This window comes from Balaenoptera physalus (assembly GCF_965194825.1).
Source record: "Balaenoptera physalus genome assembly, chromosome: 10".
In the NCBI taxonomy this organism is placed as follows: Eukaryota; Metazoa; Chordata; class Mammalia; order Artiodactyla; family Balaenopteridae; genus Balaenoptera; species Balaenoptera physalus.
In genome coordinates, this window is record NC_138889.1 from 9,952,045 (window position 1) to 9,969,263 (window position 17,219).

General features: G+C 37.8%; 1 protein-coding gene across 2 annotated transcripts; it reads right to left on the bottom strand.

Annotated features, from left to right (window-relative positions):
• Positions 1-6,968: 6,968 nt before the first annotated feature.
• On the bottom strand, positions 6,969-17,167 carry SPA17 (sperm autoantigenic protein 17). 2 transcript variants are annotated; one of them, XM_082410941.1, is made up of 5 exons: positions 17,030-17,167; positions 15,743-15,923; positions 12,061-12,131; positions 10,195-10,269; positions 6,969-7,289 (listed from the first exon to the last, which is right to left on the bottom strand). In XM_082410941.1, the coding sequence occupies exons 2-5, from the start codon at positions 15,894-15,896 to the stop codon at positions 7,146-7,148; spliced, it is 444 nt and encodes a 147-aa protein (XP_082267067.1). In that variant the 5' UTR covers positions 15,897-15,923; positions 17,030-17,167; the 3' UTR covers positions 6,969-7,145. The 2 variants fall into 2 exon arrangements, with proteins under 2 accessions (XP_082267067.1, XP_082267068.1); XM_082410942.1 differs by lacking the exon at positions 17,030-17,167 and adding an exon at positions 16,827-16,988.
• Between the last annotated feature and the right edge of the window lie 52 nt (positions 17,168-17,219).

Below are 17,219 nucleotides of genomic sequence, written 5' to 3' on the forward strand. Positions count from 1 at the left end.
TCATAAGAGCACTAATTTCATCATAAGGAAACCCCCCCATTACCTCATCTAAACATAATTATCTCCCAAAGGCCCCAAATAAATCACACTGGGGGTTAGGGCCGCAACATATGAATTTTGGAGGGGATGCAATTCAGTACATAGTATTACTATTTGGAATTTTGGTAATTAGAATTCATTTAGAGAATAAATAGAAATGTATATTCTTCTGTTATAGATTAGCCCCTGATCAGCAGGTATGCCCATCATTGAATTTTTATGCAGATGACATTAGATGAAGAAAAGACTGTTTAGGGACTTCCCTAGCAGTCCAGTGGTTAAGACTTTGCCTTCCAATGCAGGGGGCACAGGTTCGATCCCTGGTGGGGGACCTAAGATCCCACATGCCTCGCGGCCAAAAAACCAAAACATAAAACAGAAGCAATATTGTAGCAAATTCAGCAAAGACTTTATAAATGGTCCATATCAAAAAAAAAAAACAACTTTAAAAACAGTGTTAAAAAAAATTTTTTTAAAGGAAAAAAAGGACTTTTTAAATGTGCAGATATGTCAGAGATTATCACCTTACCTACCATAGGTTGGGTCCCCTGGGAATGGTTTTTTTTGGACCAACAGTTTAGAGAGTTTGAGTAGAAGTGATTGATAGGAGAGTGTATTCAGGACCAACACCTGTAAGGATGGTAGGGAAGCAGGACTGGATAGGAGACCAAGTTGAAATGTGATAAAGTTGCAACACAGCCTCAGCCAGTCCTATGGCTGGCTGAGAGCTGGGCTGGCCCTTCAGGGTTGCCTCAGTTTGAGGCAAAGGGCCCAGCCCTTGTACCACTGCAGTGGCTAGTCATTAGATGCAAGCCGCCTCCAGGGAGGGTGCCATCTAGGCTGAAGCAGCTCCGAAACACTGAAGGCAATTCCTAGAAAGGAAGTAGCCTTCAGTGCTGAAAAAGTGGGGTGGGGTGGAGGCAGGTCTGGGCAGCACACCCTAGGCTTACGTTAGCCAAGCAATCTGAAAGCAAGTGACTCTAAACTCATCGTCAGGATTACACTGTAGTGATCATGTTTCCCTACCAATCGCATGTTAGGTCTCCAGCCAAGCGTGCTTTCTATTGTTTCAAAAACAGGTTTTTCTGATAGCTTCCAAAATCGGTTTAATGCCTGCTTTATCAAGCTGAGCCCTACTTCTTAGTAATGTAATTTCACTGGAATAAAATGCCTTGGTTCTTGGTCAGAAGCCTCTGAGACAGGTGTCTTCAGGGAGAGAATGATGGCCAATGTTCACAGCTTCTCCATTATATCTGACCCCCTTGGGGTAGTGTGTTTATACACTTCTGCTGGTGATTTCTTGGTCTTGGAGTGTTGACCATCCTCTGCCACGGTGTTTGGTAATGAGTGTGGTGGCTCTTGAGATTTTAGTTACAGTGACATTGTCACCTGGCAGGGGTTTGCTTTTTTGCTCTACACAACAGAGACTGGTTACTCCCAAGCACATTTCATTCACGAAAATAATTTCACATTGTGAAATATTGTATTTTGCATGTTCAGTCTCTTCTGAGAGCCTCACAGGCATAAATAACTGTCAATCCCAGTAGCGCTATTTGTCTAAAGCACTTCAGATTGGAAATGAGTTTATTAACATCATAAACTGATACAAAATGGGTCGTCATTATACGCTCCTTAGAGATAGATGGGAGAGGGAAAAGAGGACTAAAAATGAAGAGTCGAAGTGCTAGTCCTGTGTTTGTAAACTGCACTTTAGAAATATCCTCAGGCCAAGAGAGCTGCATGTGGGAAATTCGTACCTGGCTCCTGTATAATCTCCCCTCCTTCCCATAAAATAAGATCATGGGAAGAATTTCATGGGAGAAAACCCGCAGTTGAAGAAAATATGGTACCTGCTGAAATGTTTTCAAATGTTAGGAAACTCAAACTCAAGTTGTTTTGAGGTATAGAGAGGAACTACTGGGTTAATTTTATTGAGAAATTAGGGAAGTCAGTGTTTCATTTGCTTTAAAACAACAACAAAAGTGAACGATATTATTAAGTATGGAAAATTATTAAACATTGAAAGAGATGTTTGCTTAATTAGCAAATTTTGACATTGACCCATGTTCTAAAATATTTTTTTAAATGCAGTACTTTAAGATGAAGATTATTTTAAAATAAAGTGTTACGGGGACTTCCTTGATGGTCCAGTGGTTAAGATTCCGTGCTTCCACCGCAGGGATCATGGGTTCGATCCCTGGTCGGGGAACTAAGATCCCACCTGCCGCATGGCACGGCCAAAAAAAAAAAGAAAAACAATTTTTAAAAAATTAAAATAAAGTGTTCTAGACTAGAATAAATGTATGAAAAGGTAAACATATTTTGTTAAAGAAAATCTACTCTGATTTAAAAAAGAAGTGAATGATATATGTTTAGAGGCGGAATGACAGTAATAATCAGATTCTTATCTGGGCCTCATCTCTCACTCACAGAGACACGGATCGAGCTCCGTACACAGCGCAACAGAGAGCATGTCCCTCCAGATTATACTGGACTTATATTTATTAAAGAGGACTGATTGACGATCTTGATAGAAGGTTGCTTTCCTCTAGGTACAGTGCTCATACGAACGTTTTATGAAAAATTCATGTTCACGAACTCTCACACGTGGCTGCTCATAGAGCGACATTTTGCGTGTATTTTGAAAACGGTTTCCGTGTTTTCTCTCTCACACGATTTTCATATTCTCCTAGACTCCAAAGCTCTTTCTTTTGGGAGATTCCCCTGTTTGCATTGCACAGCTCCAAGAAACACCGTTCACATTGCAATTTCTATGGCAGGCGACTTAAATTTCTACATGCCTGTGTTTGTTAACCCCTCCTTCACTGTTTTAACTATTTCCTTTTTTCTCGATGCTTTCCGTAGCCTTTGGTTTTGACAAAAAATTTAATAAACGGTGCAGTGTAGTGAGAAGCCATGTGGATTAAAGTACTGTGATGGGTATTTGTTGTTTTGCTGCCCAGCATCCATTATCCCTTCCTCCTGACATTACTCTGTTTCCTACAAGGAACTTCAAATTGCCTTGACTTTCACCCAGGTGACCCCTTACTCCAGGGGCGGGATCTGACAGTGATTGGTGTACTCCAATTAGCATATTCTTTTCCCCAGTCCTCAATGATATTCAGGGATGGATGTATAACCCAAACAAAGATAATTCAAAAAGACACATGCACTCCAATGTTCATTGCAGCACTATTTACAATAGCCAGGTCATGGAAGCAACCTAAATGCCCATTGACAGACGAATGGATAAAGAAGTTGTGGTACATATATACAATGGAATATTACTCAGCCATAAAAAGGAATGAAACTGAGTCATTTGTTGAGACGTGGATGGATCTAGAGACTGTCATACAGAGTGAAGTAAGTCAGAAAGAGAAAAACAAATATCGTATATTAACGCATGTATGTGGAACCTAGAAAAATGGTACAGATGAACCGGTTTGCAGGGCAGAAGTTGAGACACAGATGTAGAGAACAAACGTATGGACACCAAGGGGGGAAAACCGTGGTGGGGTAGGGATGGTGGTGTGCTGAATTGGGTGATTGGGATTGACATGTATACACTCATGTGTATAAAATTGATGACTGGTTAAAAAAAAAAAGATAATTTGACAGAAGGGATATTTGTTAGGACTTCTCCCACTTCTGTTTAAGCCACCAGAAATAAGTCACCCTTTCTGGGTGCATGTTAAAAAGGCTGTGAACAAAGTAGCAAATCCCTATCCTCCAAGAGCATTCGTTCCAGCAGCAGGAAACAGGCAGTAAACAGGTTGGATGGAATGGTGTTCGGAAACAAGGAGAAAAACTAAAAAGATAAGGAAAAGTGGTTAGAGAGGTAATGGGAGGCAAGATCTGCATAGAACTCTGTAGACCGTTATCAAGACTTTAGCTTTGACTCGGAGTGAGATGAGAAACCACTGGGGGTTTTAGGAAGAGCAGTCACATGATATGACGTAAACTATAACAGGACATTCTGGCCTCTGTGTTGAAAGGGGAAAAGAATGGAGGCGGGGAGATCAGTTATGACAGCTACGAGGCTGTAGTTTATTGAAATATTGGTTCCAATTCTTCACTCCTCAATAGAATTAAATCTAGAGAGAGAGGGAAGCATATCTATAAAGAAATTGTGAGTGCGGCTTTTGACACATGGAGCTGACTAGAGTCAAACACACAGAAAACCCACAAAGTTTCTTGGAAAAGTTTATTGGCAAAGCATTACCAACAACTAAAAGAGGCTGAGGGTGTGCGAGATGCAAACATCTTTGTACTCTCGGTTTTCTACAGACAGGAATCAGGTTGAGACACATCCACCCAAAAGGGTAATTTTCCAATGCCCTTTCCAAGGAAAGATGTACGGAAGATGATGGAAAAAGAATGATTGCCTAGATTGTAGAAATAAGAGCTATGGAGACTAGACTGGACAGTCATTCTTAGGGAGCAGAATCAGCACTTAATCATGAAACATTATCTCCCCTCCCCAAATAGAGGAACCTGAGGACCTTTGCTCAGTGGGATTTTATAATTGGTTTGGACCAGTGACTGCTATTTGCTTCCATTGTTCTCCTTTATAAATGAGAGTACTTTTTAGTGGGTATGTTATCCCTGTCCATTATTTGTGGTATGTTGGGCGTATGAGAAGACACTTGCTTTTTTTTCTTTTTTTGGCCATGCCACACAGCTCGTAGGATCTTAGTTTCCTGACCAGGGATCGAACCCATGCCCTCGGCAGTGAAACCACTGGACTGCCAGAGAATTCCCAAGACACTTGCTCTTTTAAATCATAGGTCTCTACATCAAGAAGAGCCATATCAGGACCTGATGTGGATCCTGGACTTCAAGGATTTGATGGATCTTTTAGGGGCCGTGGGATAGGAATGAATGTATTTTGCATGTCAAAAGGATGTGAATATTTATAACCAAGAGTGCAGACTGTGGTAGATTGAGTTATTGGTTCCTCACAACTCTTCACTACCTCTTCATAGTAGTACTACGCATACACGAGGCCTTTGCCACGGTTTCATGGTAAGCAGTGTATTTCCTCACCTCTTGACTTTGGGCTCGGTCAAATGACTTTGTTTGGTCAATGGGATGTTAGTGGAAGTGTTAGGAGCAAAAGCTTGAAATATTCTCCTATGTTGGCTTTTCCTGCTTGTGCTTCTGTGACCACCATGGTCATGCCCCGGGTAGCATTTTCAGCATGGGCTCTGAACAGGACACATGAAGCAAAAATATCACCATTCCTAGATTTGTGTGTGTGTGTGTGTGTGTGTGTGTATACTGACTATATGGAAGGCACAGTTTTAATCACTTCACATGTATATTAGAATTATTGAAAAAGTTAACTGGTATCTTTTTTTGCCCCGCTATATATTCACTGGGAAAAACACTTTTTCTCTTCTGGTCTTCTCTCCAGGACAGGGAAGTCAAGTTTTTGCCTTAATTTGGAGTCCCCTTGATAATCTCCCAAGCGGGATGACTTTGTTTGGGGTGGAAAGGGGTTGGATTGGAATAGGTGCTTTGAATGGAATGAGGGAATGAACAGCTGGAATCCTGGAAGACAGTTGATTTTTTTCTCTCTAAGCCTGGGAGAAGGGGGTTAAGGATGGGTGGAAGGGGTCCATTGGGTATTAGAGACTTGTGTTTAGCTAGCACATAGCTCTCTATTGGCAGTAAGACCTTGGAAGAGGGATGGCTGCCTGGAGGTGAGTGATTAGAGGATGAATGTCACAACGTTGAAATCATTGGCATAAGTCATCTGTATTTGGGTGGAGAAGATCACTTGGGTAAACTTCTGTTGTAGAGGCTAATAAAGGCTCTGATAGGAAAGGGCAATCGGGTAACTCAAATGGGGTACCTTTCTGCTTTGCAAAAAGAGAATGTCTGAGCTTAAGACAAGGATCTCAGTGTATGCAGTTGATGTGCATAACATATGGCTGGTTTTAGAAGCTCTTCAAGTCTGAGCCGCCCAAGCATGTTATTGAGCTTTGGGAAATAATGGCTGTGTGACTGTGAACTAAGAGAGGTGTCACCCTAGAACCAAAGCCTGGGACATCCATTGTGGTGCAGACAGGAATATTAACCAGCCAGGACATTACCTCAGTCTGCTGCTCGTAGAAGGCAACAACATTAATTAAATGTTAAGACTCCACTTTCTCTCCGTTTTGTTTTGGGAAGGGAACTGCATCTTTTGGTCTAAGACATGAACCCTGCAGTTTCTTGGATATTCTAGGGTGGGGAAGCCTCAGAAAGGGAAAACTGAACTTTCTAAAAATAAGGCACTGGCAGCTTGAATGGTTCATTGAAAAAAAAAAAAAAAAAGACATAGGCTCCTGAATTTGTGAAATAGGTATTATCATTTACACATTAAAGAAACTTGGGAAGTTTTAGCTAAAGAAGAGAGCATTTATGATGTTATGATAACTTTTGTTTTTTGCAAATGTTACGCATTAGTCTTATTCTGTGTGGTTCTGGAGAGCAAGACAATAAAAAAAAAGAAAACTGTCAGCTGCATGAGTGTAAGAGCAGATATTTACTACTAAATCCCAGCACATGAATTGTGCGTAATACATTTTTTTTCAATAAAAGATTGCATACATGACAAATGAAAACCGATGGGTGAAACTTACAGGGAGACAGATTTTTGACTCAACTTATCTTTCTAATAATAATTTGAGTTATTCAAAAACTAAATGGACTATCCTTGAAAAGCAGTGGAATTCTCTACTACTGGGAGTGAAAGAGGAGCCAAAGGACTATTTTTCAGGGATGTGATAGAGAGGAGTTATTCATTAGATAATGGTTAAATCACACAGCCTCTGAGATCTCTGAAAACTCAGATACTCCAGCTTTGTAACTCTAAATCCAAGGGTCTCTAGACATAGACTTGGGAGAAGCATAAATAAGACTCATGATCTCAGAGAAGTCTTCAAGAGGCATGTGTTCAATGGCATGTTTATTAAACAAATGCTCACGACAGATTTTCACAATGGCAACAAATGTTATTTCACTATATCAAATCTCACTTATTAAGAAAAAAAGACAGTCACAACAAGGTTGATGGATTTGGATTTTTTCGTGTTTTCTGGGGGGTAAAGCCAGTCTCCTCACTCGTTTTCCTCTGTTTTTTCTTGAAGATCACTCGATTTCATTTTCTTTACCTCCTCTCTGGCTAAGTGTCCCCGGAAGGCTGCTTGGATTTTGAGAGCAGCATTTTCCTCCATGTCCTTGTCTTCTTCAGAAGATTCATTCTCAGAAAGGAGAAAGAGTAAGAGACTTCTTAGGCATCTCATATTTTGATGCTATAAAAATAAGTGCATAAACTTAATCAACTTAGGGATGTAACAATCGAGATGGGTTGCTTCCTGAAGGAATTTTATATATCATCACGTTGTATATGTACCAAGTAGTGAATGCCAAAATATCAGACATTTTGTTTTGTCACGCTTTGATATGTCTCTGCAATTAAAGATCATTGCCAACTTCTTCCCCACAAAACAGCTCCTATTTAACAGCTTCCTATTTAACATTTTTTTGGGGGAAATTAGTGAGAATCCTTGAAGCAGGGTAAAAATGCCAAGAAGAATAGTAAATGTGCTGTTTCAAAATAATCATGATTACACAAAATGGATTATTTTTAATTTCTCAATGATGAGCTAATTAAAATCATACATTTAAAGTGAAATGCCAAAGAGGAATCCATTTAGTCCAATAAAATCAGTTTTAACATGGTTGGCTGAATTTTTGTACACAGCTTCCTTTTTAAAAAAAAATTAGATATAATTTACAGATAGTGAAATGCACAGATCTTAAGTGTACAGGTCAATAGATATATAGCTTTTAATATATTTTTTAAATTATAAAAGTGATACATATACATTTAAAAACTTAAATACCACTGGTAGTGAAAGTTTTCTCCATCTTCCCAAATCCTATACCTAAAAGGTAACCCATCATTATGGATTGAGTATATATATCCTTCTAAAATTTCTCTATATACAAATGTATCCATATGGGTATATATTTGCCTTTTTATTAAAAAAATGAGATCATGCTAATCACAATGTTCTGCAGCTACTTTTTCCATGTAACAATGTATCTTGGTTCCCTTTTTCCCTTTTTCTATGTTATTCAGTATATAATTCTGCCCATTCCTATTTTTTTTTATGACACCATTGTAGTCCATTGTACTGATATACTTTGATTTATTTACTCATTCTCCTACTAATGGACCTTTGGGTTGTTCAAATCTCCCCCTCCCCCCATGACAAAGAGGCAAATCTAGCTCTTAAACTTTAATATGCAAACAGATTGGTATAAAATCCTCTGAGATGATACCCTAATGTGGGCAAATGAATTATGCTGAAGTTGGAAATCAATGGGCTCTCAATTCAAAGTCATAAAAACCTGTGTAAGGGCACCTATTAAAGATGTAAGGAAATGACACTACCTTCCTTCTTTCCTGTCCTCCCACTGCATCTTATGCTAATGTTAGGCTGATTGAGTTGCACTGATATAATTCTGAGATGACTTATAAAGGTTATAAGGTAAACTTATGACCCACTGGGTAGGAAGTAAGGTATTCCTGGAGGGGGATTGCCCATTTTGGGTGTCAATTATTGTGTAACTAACTGGGACATTAATACATGAAAAGAAACTCAGCAGTTTGGCCTTCAACACTGCAGACTGTGAGTTCTTCCTTCTCGCTAGGCTTGGTCCTCTTGAATCTGGACTACGAAGCATATAGGCAGTGACATGCTGGTGAACGCTTAACAACTGGCTCTCCAGAAAAAAAAATTGGTCCTGATGTGTAGTATTTATCATGTAGTATTGGTCCTGATTTGTAGTATTTATCATGATCTTAATACTCCCACTGTGGCTGATTTCAAGCTATCAAAGTGATATTACTGAACATGGGGTTGTGTACATATGTGCACGATTGTCTCTTAAGAGCTGGCTTTAGCACACCACTGAATACAGGCATCTTTGAGAGTGGACCGAGCCTAACCCACTGTTGCTTGGATGTAGGCTGTCAGGCAGGAAGTCATTTTTGTAGAGCGAAATGCATGGAAGATGAGTAGGACTCATTGTGTAAAGCCATTTTATTTGGCTGTATGCAATTCCCCATGAGCTTCCTTTTGTTAGGTCTGAACATTTACCACTGTGTGGTGATGACAGCATCAATTAGTGAGAAGTTCCTGAAGTGGAAGGTGAATCCGAAGGATCAAGACTGAGGCTGTATACCCTGAGAAAACCATAATTCAAAAAGACACATGCACCCCCAGTGTTCACTGCAGCACTATTTACAGTAGCCAGGTCATGGAAGCAACCTAAATGTCCATCGACAGATGAATGGATAAAGATGTGGCACATATATACAATGGAAAATTGCTCAGCCATAAAAAGGAACAAAATTGGGTCATTTGTAGAGACGTGGATGTACCTAGAGACTGTCATACAGAGTGAAGTAAGTCAGAAAGAGAAAAACAAATATCGCATATTAATGCATATATGTGGAACCTAGAAAAATGGTACAGATGAACCTATTTGCAAAGCAGAAATAGAGACACAGACATGGAGAACAAATGTATGGACACCAGTGGGGGGAAGGGGTGGGATGAACTGGGAGATTGGGATTGACATATATACACCACTGTGTATAAAATAGATAACTAATGAGAACCTATTGTATAGCACAGGGAACTCTACTCAATGCTCTGTGGTGACCTAAATGGGAAGGAAATCCAAAACAGAGGGGATATATGTATACATATAGCTGATTCACTTCACTGTACAGCAGAAACTAACACAACATTGTAAAGCAACTTTGCCTCAATAAAAAATTTAAAACAAAAGACTGAGGCTGTGATTTTTGTCTGTTCTTCCCCTTGGGGAGATTTTCCCATCCATAATCTTCTTCCATAATCTTGGAAAATAAGATTTTATTTTTAAGGGGAAGAGTGAGTTTTCCTTTATAAGAGGCATGGCTAAAACTGATCCACCAGTTAGTATATCACTGGTGCTAGTTATCTAAAAAGCAAAATCATGATTTTAGCAATATGGATAACAGACTGGATTCATATTTGGAGGATAATTTTAAATTGAGGGATGTCATTCTTTGTAGGAATCCAATAGTACATGGAAAATATAACTTACTAAGGCTGTCACCTCTTTCATAGATGTCTGAGACTTTTCTTTTCCAGGCTCACATTTCTCCAGTGGTTCTTGCTCCTAGAGGGGAGAGGGTCAAATAGGGAATGTTTCCAAAACAGTAAAGTCTTGGATCAAACTGCTTAAAGGTAATTAAATATTACTTTAAGTTATTGATAAGTGGTGGGAATTAAACACATATTTTTTAACAAGGAAAGTAGGTTGGGAAAAGGGATAAAAGAAAACTCTCAAGGAAATATGCATAAACAAATGTTAAAGACCAAGGAATTGGTTAAAAAAAGTTTGATCTTTTGCTTTTGGAATGTGTATAATATTGTTTTATATTAAAAACAAACCATTGTCTTATACTAAAAGTTGATATGATGCTGTAATGAATCCTGAACAAGGAATAAAAAAGAGGTGCCAATAGTTTCTCAAACAGGAATGAAATAAATGCTATTGTATTCCATAGTATGAGGTCAAGTTGACTTTTTAATGATGTTTGTAGATTAAAAACTGAGTCAAAGAAGTAAGTTTTGCTGTGGGGAAGGATTTAAATAGAAAAAAGGGAAACCAGCTCCGTCTATTTTGACATGGTTACTGAAATCTTACTCCAGAATAGAAGCATGGTTAATTCAAAACCTTATGGGAAGAGCTTCTAAATTCATAAAACATAAATTTAAGGACATATAAGCTAATCAAATAAAGCCTTTAGAATTCAAAAGAGAAGAAAAACCACTCTAAAATTGCTATGTGGATTTAAAATTTTTCAACATTATTCCTTTGATTTCAATAAAACATGAACACACAGAATCTAGTTAAATGGAAATAAACAGAACACCCCCATATCTGGCAGGCACAGATGGATGGAACTTCACTTTTGAACTCATGGAATAAGTGACAGGGGGATTTCCTAAGGAAATCCTCCAAATCTACTGTGCAACACCATCAAAATTTGACCTTTGTTGACTCCTTTTAATTCTAATATCTGCTGCTGCTTCATGGCTAATGTATTATCATACTTGCCTAGAGTAGTGCTTCTCAGACTTTAATGTACCCACAAGTTACTTTGTGGATCTTGTTAAAATTTAACCTCTGATTTGTAGACCTGGGGTAGAGCCTGAGATTGAATTTCCACCAAGTTGCCAGTTGGAGGCAATGACGCTGGATCGCACACAGCCTTTCTCAACCGGTGTTCCTCATTGGGATCATAGAACACAGAATTCTTGAAGTGATTATTTTTCTCAATTTTCCAAAGGACGGTACATAAATAGAATCATTCTAGATACAAAGAAGAGACATTGATTCCTTACGTGCAATGGATGCCTTTGGCTTAGGGCTTAATTATTTTGAGGCGTCTTGGTTGAGAAAGACTGGTTCTGAGAATGCTGCTAAAGAGAAGATGGATTCTTTCTCTGAACAGATTGGCGTAATAGAGAAGACTCTATACCATTACCATCTTTAATTCTAATCAGTCTTTTGTAAGATGTCAATGATAATGAAATAATTGGACAAACAGCGTTTTATTTTATGAAATATCATTCATTAATTCAACCAATATTTATTGTGTATCTGCTATTGATAAGCACTGTGGTACTCAATAACATTGGAACAACAAATGAAAGTAATTATTCTATCACTTTCAAGTACATGCTTCCTGTTGATCATCTTTAAATTTAAGCTAAGTACTGTACACGATTCAGATATCTTAGAAAATAATTTCTTGCGAGAAAGAACAGCACAATTAAAAAGGTTTCATAAGATATTTGTGATGCCTCTCACAATATTCATGATTTGGGGAGATCCCAATAATCTCTGTATTGGAGACAGGGAGAAGAATTAACCAAATCCAATAGCTTCACGGGACCATACCTTGAATGCATGGTTGTTATAGAAGCGGTCATCTACCTTAGTCCCCCATTCTGCTGGATCAAAGTTGGTTTCTAAATAACAAAAATATAATAATTTCAGACTTACTTTGAGTTCATTAAAGTAAATGTAGACTAGTAACATAAAATGTTTTCTTTTTCAAATTATAGGTCCTTTACTGCCAGTCGAAAATTTTATTGACGCTGTACACAGCCTACTGATGTAGATATAACCAGTGATTATTAAATATATGATGATGAATTAAACATTAGATGAATCCTTGAGGATATTTAGAAAGGCAGTTAAAAAACCTAATTGCTGCTTTCAGAGTTTACAGTAAAATGGGAGAGACAGAGAACAAATGCTAATACTTAAATATAAGTATAGAAATTTATCATTATATAGTTGTGGAAACTTATTATGTATTAGCAAACATGGGGGAAAATGTAAAAAAAATAAATGTTAAATAGTAAGGAAGTTTGGAAAAGTGAAGGGTGGGAGAAGTTTTTAAAAATTAGGCATATTATGTAGTCAGTTGACATAGAAGTATTTAAACAGAATTTTTCTTTAACTTTTCATTATGAAGAATTTCAGACTTAGAAAGCAGAGAGAATAATATAACAAATTTCCATGAGCACATTACTCAGATTCAACAATTATAATCTCATGATTGATCTTATTTTATTTGGAACTTCACTCACTTTCCTGCCCTTTCTTCTGATTATTTTCAAGCCAATCCCAGGCATCTTACTATCTTATCTACAAATACTTGCTTCAGTATGCATCTCTAAGATATAAAGCCACAATACCATTATCACACCTAAAACTACTAACAATAATTCCTTAATATCATCAACTATCCAAATTTCTCCCATTGTCTAATATATTTTTGTTTATTTTTTTTTTTTACCGTTGATTTGTTCAAATCAGGACCCAAACAATGGGCGCACACAGCCTTTTGTTATGTCTTTTAAATTTCTTATAATTGAAACCTCCCTACCTCCCACCCCACATTTTTTTCCTTGCAATTTATTTGTTGAGGAAATTGAGTCATTTTTCCTTTGGAGTTTTCCACAGTTTAGATATTTCTGATTTCATTCCCACTATGATTTTTTACCAAATTCCTCTGCCTTTGAATTTCCTGTAGATTGCTAGTTAGATCTATAGGTCTTATCTGATTCAGGTTTGATTTTTTTTTTTTCAAGAATACTTCATAGGTAGTGCGGTATAATTCTGCCAGGGGATATATAATATCTGGTTGTTTCTCTTTATACAATTTTTATGGGCCCATTGATGATGACTGCTTAGATAATTTCTTTAGGGGTTGCAAAATGGCAATGTTCTAATTTGATCATTACTTCTTTATTTCTGGAGTACTCAATAAAAAATACTTTCCCTGTTTGGTTACCCTGAAATACAGTTCTTACATAAAAGGCAGGTTAAAGGTTTGATTCTTTTCCTTTATTTACCAGTTTTCAGATTAATCAGTTGGTTCCTTAGGATCCTCTCAACAAGTTTTCTGGGGTTTTTTTTTGTTTTTTTTTTAGTAAATAATTATGAACTAATGAATATTTAACAAATTGAATGAATTTCAATCCACTGCATTTATTAATCTTATTGATGCTCTAATTGTCCAAAATTGGCCAGTAGGAGCTTATTCAGGTGCTCAGATGTTCCTGAGCCCTTTGGAAACAACTCTAATAATCTTTGATAGTTTTCTTATTTTCTGGTATGGCAAGGTGTTGAGGCTCATCTTGCCTATTTCCTGCCCAGTTTATGGGATTGGTTAGTTCTCCAAGAAGCTCTGGTTCCTGGAAGATGGTAGCTGGAGGCCAAAGTCTAGGGACTAGGTGCTCACTGGTACTGGGTTGGTCATTGTTTTGAGGCCTTTAAAAAATACAGAGAGCTAGAAAATAATACTTTCACTTTTCAAAGAGAAAATATATCATGAAGTCTGATGATATTTTTCAATTCAAATTTAGAATTATGGGATTTTATTAACTTCTTTCATTTTTATATTTGTATGTCATTTTTCTTACACTAAAAATCCTATTCCTAATAACAGTAGGATAGTTACTTATTTGTTATGTTCTACAATATATAAAAAATTACAGAATAACTGCACTATAATATTATTAAATATTATTATTTCCAGTGATAACTGAAAACAATTTAAGATTGTTTTTTAAAACTTCATATTGTTTTTAGGCTATATCCACCAGGAATGCACAAAGTAGTGTGTTATAAAGTCTCTTGAAATAATTCTTTTTTGTGCGGTTATGTTACCCATTTAATACTAGTTAGGTTCATTTGTTTCACTTTGCTTCTAAATTTAGAAATTGCTTAACAATTTAAAATTTTAATTCTATTTATAACTATGTGAAACATATATGATTTTGAATTTAAGATGTATTCAGACAAGTCTAGCTTCTATCCTGTTCCCTCCGCTCTCTGTTCCTTCTCCTGCTAGAGGTAAATGTCTTTTTGCTTTTTTTTTTAGAGGTAAATGTTAATTTTTTAAAGATTTATTCTTCCATTTAAAAAATATAAATGAACGCTTATGTATTCATATCAACACCTCTTTGTTAGATAATTGGTAGCATACTAAATACATTTTTTTCAACCTTACTTTTTTCACTGAATATATCCTGAGGGTCACTGCATAACATCATAGAGATCTTCCTCGTTCCATTTTTGTCTGTTTGTTTACATCTATACATTAATCAGTAGTGTAGATGTACTCAAGTTTATTCAAAAAATCCGCTATGATGAATATTTGGGTTGCTTCCTCAAGTAACAATAAACTGTAAAATGATTAAAAATGGAATGTTTATTTGCTTGTGACTATTTCTAGTCACCTTTACTACTCTGTTGGAAAACTGTAATGGAAAGTAATGATGACAGCTTAAACAAAATGGTTGTTCTAGTCAGGGTTTTTAATAGAAACTTATAGCTGTAATAATTCTCATTTTGACCAGTGGGTCAGGTCTTGATTGTCATGAACCTTCAAGGCTGGGAATTTGGAAATTTTATTTATGGAAGTGAAGAAACTCTGCTTTGGCTCTCAACCAAAGAGTCACTGTTGGCAGGAATCTTAGTCTCTGGACAGGATGGGACCTTGGAAATATAGAAGAAGAATATAAATTACCTTCCCAAGCTGGAAGTTCACTTTTCAAAGCAGTTTTTCTCTGTACCTTTATTGAGGAACAGTTTCATATACCCCTGTGAATACCAACTTATTGAATCTAAGGAGTATAGAATTATTTTTTTACAATGCTTAATAATACTTTCAAGTAAGAAGACTCAAAATGTAAAGAAAGCCATAAACTCTCCTCCCAGGAAGAATAGACAGTCAACTGCCTGGGAGGCATAGGAACAGCATGCTGGGAAACAGATAGCTAGAGTGGGTGCTCTCCTGAGCTCCCCTTCCACCCCACGTGTCCATGAGAAATACAAAGAAGAAGGCCTGAGTGATAAACAGGTAATCTTCAATAATGTGAAATAATGTGATTTAAGAGAGCCTGTCAAAAAGGCACATGCTGTTTCAAATAGCAAGAACTATTAGTTGAAGATACCTGCCCCATAAAGGCTTTCTGTGGAATAATAATGGTCTTAAGCAGGTCTCACCATAATCAAATGCTTAGTCTCTTATTTTTTAAAAAATGCCGATTTTAAAACAGCTTACTCTCTCTTTTCTCTAGAAGATTCTCAAAATATGCTGCTGCAAAAGCTGGTATATTGTCTGGTTGCTCCCTCAGAATCTCACGTGTGAGCCCTTCAAGAAGATTCCCAAATCCTTGTGGAATTCGGTAGTGGGTGCTGGAGAATGGAATCGACATCTCCTTGGGAGGAACTGCCTATTGTACCTAGAGATTCATTAAAGAGTACTGTCTTTAAATTTGTCTGATTTTACTTATATAATCACAACTATGACAACAAATTACTTCTGAGACTCCAAATTTCTGGACTTCAGTCCTTTTTTTTTCCCCAACACAGCCCAAGTCCATCCATTTCTTCCAAAGAGTTTTGAAATCTTCCATTATTAGAATATTAAAAATATTTAATAGGTGGAATTATTTTTAAAAAATTACAAAAATCACAGATTTTTCACTGTAATACTAAGTACTTTTTCCTCTCTCTCCCTCTTTGTCTTTAAAATGGTAATTTTTACTATCCCACAGGAATTTAGAGAGAATGATTGTTAAAAATTCATCTTAAATTGCCGAAAAGACCCTGTTTAAGGTCTAAAATTTTAAAAAGAAAAAAAAACTAGTCCTTGTTATAGAAATTAATTTGTCGAATGAATAAGTTTCACACTTAGTCGTTCCCTTAGCTTCCACTTCTGAAGCATGACCTACAATACCTCTTTGAAGCATCTATATACTCTGGAAGGGGCAGTGGGGACAGAGCGGCTGGGGGCGAGGTCATGATTCTGCAATTCCAGCCTGCAAAGTTTGGGGATGCTTACATTTTCTGGTTTTGTCTCGACCCAGGTGTTCTCTTCCTGTCTTGGAATACAAGGGTCAGATAAGGATAGCTGCTAAGCAGCGGGTTGGGCTACTGAGTCAGCAAACAACACTCAGGGACCTGGCCTGTTTGTGAGAGTGTCAATACCGAATAAGGCCGGAAGCCGTGGTAGGGGTCTAGGTGGGGGACTAGTCGGTTTAATGAGGCCGAATCTATAGAGTTTTTCTTCTTTTTTTGAGGGAACAGGAAATGAGGCATTGAGTCATTCTACGGTTGTGAAAAAGAAAAGACTCTGAACTAACGTGGGGAGTGGAGGGCGGTCGGAGGGGGAACACAGGTCTAGTCGGGGGCGGCACGTCGAGGATCTGGGATCTCGGACTCGCTGCTCGGCTCCCAGTCTGCCCTAGGCTTCCCGGAGTGCGGCGGGGATCCTGAGAGAATACGAGAGGCGAAGGGAAAAGGCGAGGTCTCGATTTCGGAAAGGAAATGGGGTAAACCGCCTCACCTCTTAGGTCTCTCAGAGCTGGAGCCGATGGTTCAGGTTGTGTTTTCTCGTTGCCGGGAAACCGGGTTTTGTTTTGTTTTTTTCCACTCAACTACGGCGGCCGAGGAGAGGCACGGGCCCTCCCGGAGGCCGCGGACAGCTTCGCGGACTGAATGGCCTGGGAAGGGCGGAGTCAGGCCTTTTCCGCCCT

Coding starts and splice junctions, on each gene's coding strand:
- SPA17 (XM_082410941.1), bottom strand. CDS start 15,896: ATGTCGATTCCATTCTCCAGCACCCACTACCGAATTCCACAAGGATTT. Junction 12,132..15,742: donor TCTTCTAGAGAAAAGAGAGA/GTAAGCTGTTTT, acceptor TTTGTTATTTAG/AAACCAACTTTGATCCAGCA. Junction 7,290..10,194: donor TGAAAGAGGTGACAGCCTTA/GTAAGTTATATT, acceptor CTCCTTTCTGAG/AATGAATCTTCTGAAGAAGA.